Source organism: Elephantulus edwardii, unplaced genomic scaffold, assembly GCF_000299155.1.
Source record: "Elephantulus edwardii isolate Elephantulus edwardi_28Jun2011 unplaced genomic scaffold, EleEdw1.0 scaffold00027, whole genome shotgun sequence".
Lineage (NCBI taxonomy): Eukaryota > Metazoa > Chordata > Mammalia > Macroscelidea > Macroscelididae > Elephantulus > Elephantulus edwardii.
Window position 1 is genome coordinate 12,637,956 of NW_006399777.1, and position 4,653 is coordinate 12,642,608.

The 4,653-nt window shown below is 43.0% G+C and overlaps 1 protein-coding gene across 1 annotated transcript in view; it reads left to right on the forward strand.

The window, feature by feature from the left end:
- Positions 1–4,653, forward strand: part of DZIP1L (DAZ interacting zinc finger protein 1-like) — a 55,711-nt gene that overhangs the window by 1,569 nt on the left and 49,489 nt on the right. The window contains exon 2 of the mRNA XM_006883414.1: positions 2,355–2,439. Within this exon, the coding sequence (XP_006883476.1) occupies positions 2,355–2,439 (85 nt within the window). The remainder of the gene's footprint in view (positions 1–2,354; positions 2,440–4,653) is intronic.

Sequence of the window (4,653 nt, forward strand, 5' to 3'; positions counted from 1 at the left end):
CTCTCCCTCTTTAATAGAATCTAGAGATAAAATAATCTAGGATTGGTATAAAATGCCACAGTCCTCAGGAACCCCCTTTGTGTTTTTTTTCCCGCCTGCTGCTCTTTTGGCTTCATCTGTGGGTCTTGCCTCATGTTCCAGGGTGGCTGCCTGAGCGTCAGCTCTCTGGTCCACGTTCTCTCCAGCAGGAGGAGCAAGTGTGAGAAATGTTAGGATTCCCTTTTTAAGGACCCTTACGAAAAGTTACGTAGGCTCCTTTTTCTTGCGTGCTATTGAGTAGTATTGGTTGCAAGGGAAACGTGCAACCTTCCTTGGTCTCGTAACTACAAATAGATCAGGGTTTCTGTGACTTAGGAAGGAAAGGAATATGGTTATTGGGGACAACAGATGATTTCTTACTCACTGCCTTTGTGCAGAAGTTGAGGTTCTGTGCCGTCAAGTCGACTACGAGTCATCGCGACCCTGAACCCTGACCTGTCCTGGGCCAATCTCACTGTCTCCGACAAACCGGCCCTCATTACCCCAGCTGTTGTATTGTGTCAATCCATCTCACCCAGGTTCTCCCTCTCCTCCACTGTCCCTCCACCCTTCCAAGCATGATGTCCTTTTCCAAGGATCAGTCCTTCCTGGCAACATGCCCATAGTGTTTGAGCTGGAGCTTCCAATTCCTTGTCTCGAAGGTTTGTACAGCCTATCTTTTCATAAAATGTTTTGTTTAATCTGCCCTCTTCCTCTTGACTAATAATGGCAGCCTGCAAACTGGGGCTGAGAAAGATTGTCAAGTTTTGCAGTAGAAAGATTATGTAATAGATTCACAGTGTTTGAGATGCAGTAAGAGAGAGATGGAATGACAGATGCTTTTTATTTGTTGTCTTTGCCTATGGTGAAACCTTGACATTAAAAAAAACATACTTTAATTATGGAAAATTTAAAATATTTACAAAAGTAGAGTGAATGATACAAGGAACCTTCAACTTCAACCCTCACCTCTTGTCAACTCATGACCACTGTTGTTCCATCTGTTCCCGTAACCAGTTCCCCTAACCTCTGAGAAGAATGGGAGTCTCAGAAAACTTGACTGTGCTAATGCGAAACCTATACTTGGATCAGGACGCAGTTGGCAGAACAAAGCAAGGAAACATGGCATGGTTCAAAATTGGGAAAGATGTATGCCAGGGATGTGTCCTATCTCCGTACCTTTTCAATCTGTATGCAGAACAGATTATCCTGGAGTCTGGGCTCTTAGAGGAGAAATGTGACATCAGGATTGGAGGAAGATTCATCAACAATCTGCGTTATGCAGACAACACAACCCTGCTTGCTGAAACTGAAGAGGACCTAAAGCATTTGCTGTGGAAGGTCAGGGACTGCAGCCTTCAGTAAGGATTGAGTCTCAATATCAAGAAAACAAGGATTTTCACCACTGAGCCGATTGGCAGCATCATGATAGATGGTGAAGAGATTGAGACTGTTAACAGATTTAGTTTACTTGGCTTCGTGGTCAACACTCTTGGCACCAGCAGCCAGGAAACTAAAAGATGTATTGCAATGGGAAAATCTGCTGTTAGAGACCTTTCCAAAGTACTGAAGAGCAACAAGGTCACTCTGGAGACTAAGGTGCGCCTGATACAGGCCATAGTCTTTGTAATCACTTGCTGTGTGTCAGAGACCTGGACAATGATTAGGAATGATAGATGGAGAATTGATTCCTTTGAGCTGTGAGAAGAGTACTGAATATACCATGGGCTGTTAGGAGAATGAACAGGTTCATCCTAAAGAGGGTGAAACCACGCTGTTCCTTGGAGGTGAGGACTCTGAAGCTTAGTCTGACATACTTTGGGCATGTTGCAAGGAGGGGCATTGTGCTTGGGAAAGTGGAGGACAGTGTATGAGAGGAAGACCCTCGATGAGATGGATTGATTCAGTGACTGGGGTAATCGGGATGGGTGTGTTGGAGACAGTGTGATTGGCACAGGACAGAGCAGGGTTTAGGGCTGTTGTACATAGGGTCGCTATGAGTCACAGGTAACTCGACAGAACATAAAAACAACAGCAACAACAACTTGTTATAGAGAAAATGGTAAATATTTCTGAGTTTGCTTAAAGATAAGGATTTCCACTTTTAGCCTTTCCACACACTCAAAAATCCATTTAGTGGAATCAGTTTTTCCAAATCTCTGCAGGTGATTCTCACGTACCTCTGGGCTGGCTGTCGCTGCCTGACTCACAAAATCAGATTCCTCATTTAAGAAACAGCTTTGTGGCCCAAAGGGAGTGGGAGTTTTGCATGAGGGGAAGCCCCAGTATCCAGGTGATCCTAATCACGGCTTCCCTGCTGTGTCTTCTCCATATAGTGCCACCTCTGTGACAAGACCTTTATGAACTCCACCTTTCTCCGGGGACACATGCAGCGAAGACATGCAGACATAGCAGAAGGTGGTGAGTCCAAGAGGTAGTCCGGGATCTTCTCGGGTTGTGGAAGATACTCTTCGTTGAGCTGGGGACATACTGTCAGCAAACCTACTTCAGAACTCCATCATCTGATTGAGAATGTGAGATCTTCTGGGGTGTGCTTCTGAATGTGAATTTTGGGACACAACAAAAACAAATCTTTAAATATATAGAAATTGTGGTGTATTCTTATGATGGAATACTATGCAGCACTCAGGAGCACTTATTTTAAAAAATATAAATGGGAGAGACTAGAGTGCATTACACTAAGTGAAGTAACTCAGTCTCAAAAGGACAAATACTGTCTCAGACTATTATTATAAAAATTGAAGGCTAACAAATAAGGTGTGGGTAAAAGTCCAAAGGGGAAAGGGGACAGACACAAGGGGAGCCTATTGTGAGGGGTGGGAAATCACAGGGTCTCAGAGCTTGGTGCGCAGAGGGAGGGGGTGAAGGAATTAGGAGAGACCCAGTGGGAACCTGAAAAGATGGAGTGATAGCATAGATCAGCTATGATTGGTTTTATAAAACGCAATGGATGGGAATGATAGTTAGAAACACAATGAGAATGAAGGAATGTGTGAGACACAACACATATGAATAAAACACAGTGTTTACAAACTATGTATGCAAACCAATATAAAAGAAAAGAATATATGTTAAAAATACAGTCCATTTGGGGGAGCTCTGGTGGCCTAGTGGCAAGAAGCTGCACTGCAGTCCCTAAGGCACGTAGTTCAAATCCACCAGCTGCTCTGCAGGAGAAGGATGGGACATCTTCTCATGCAATGAACTGTTTCTGAAAAACCTGCCTGCTGGAAGGTCAGCTATGGGGTCAGTTCTGACCCGATGATGCACAACAACAACAACAACAACAACAACAACATAGTCCATAGGGAGTTGCGCTTCTAAGTCTAAGGGCACACCTTCCTGACAGTTCGTATCCACTGGTGACTCAGACGAATCCAGTTTACAGCCTGGGAAAGTCAGTGATTCTAACTCAGTGTCAACGAGGTTGACTTTTTACTACTAAAGTCCTTTTCTTATTTGTCTATCTTTTAAACTCCCTCTCCAAAGAACAGGCTTATAGTTCAAAAGAAGTACAATTTACCTAATTACCGTGCATGTTTTATGTGTCTGTTTCTTGGTGATACATTGGGAAATGTGGGAAACTTGATTTCCATGTCTTAAAAACAGTCTTAAATAAAAATATGTCTTTGATGTGGAAAGTCTAGATGTAGAAATGTAGAAAAACAAAAATGAAATCATGAAAATCAGGAGTTACTATCTTGTATTGTCAGTTTGTTTATTTACTCAGATGGTCATCATCTAAGAGGTAGTTTTGATTACGGTTTATTTTCATTTGAGAATGTATCATGTTTTTACATGTCATGACATCTTTGAAAATTCTATTAAATAACTATCAGAATTGAATTAGAAATACCCTCCTATTAAAAAAAAGAGTTATTAAAAGTTTTCCTAGTATGAATCACTTGATGGTGAACATTCTTGGTTATAAATCTTTGTGCATCTCCCAGATTGTTTTTTATTTTATTTTATTATTTTTGTGTGAGTGTACCATCAAATCAGATCTGACTGGTACAGGAGGAGATTGTCCCTCCTTTCCCGGCAGAGCATCTGGTGGATTTGAACCGTGCGCCTCTAGGATTGTAGTTGCAGCTCCTTGCCACTAGGCCACCAGAGCTCCCCCATCTCCCAGATTGTTTTTTAACGCCAAGTACTGCAAAGGAAGAGAATTTGTTCACAAAAAGAACTTTTGCTACGTTGTGCCCATGACTCTGTCTTCTCAGTTGGTTGACTTCTCAGATGGCCTGTTATTATGTGCTTGCAACTCAGGGTGACCATGTGTACAACAGCTCTGAACCCTCCCGTCTCCTGAGCCAGTCTCACTGACTCTGACGCACCTAGTCCTGTTGGCCCATTACTGGGTCAATCCATCTCCTCCAGGGTCTTCCTCTCCTGCGCTGTCCCTCCACCCTTCTGAGAGTGTTGTCCTCCTCCAGAGACTGGTCCCTCCTCTTCACATGCCCGAAGTATGTGAGATGGAGCTTCAGAGTCCTTCCTTTAGCCTTTTGCACCAATTGTTTTGAGGCATCTTTGTTTTTCTTCCTTCCTCTTTGCTTAGGACAGGGAGAAACCAGTACTTGCACTTTAGAGGGCTGTCTACAAACTTTTTTTTTT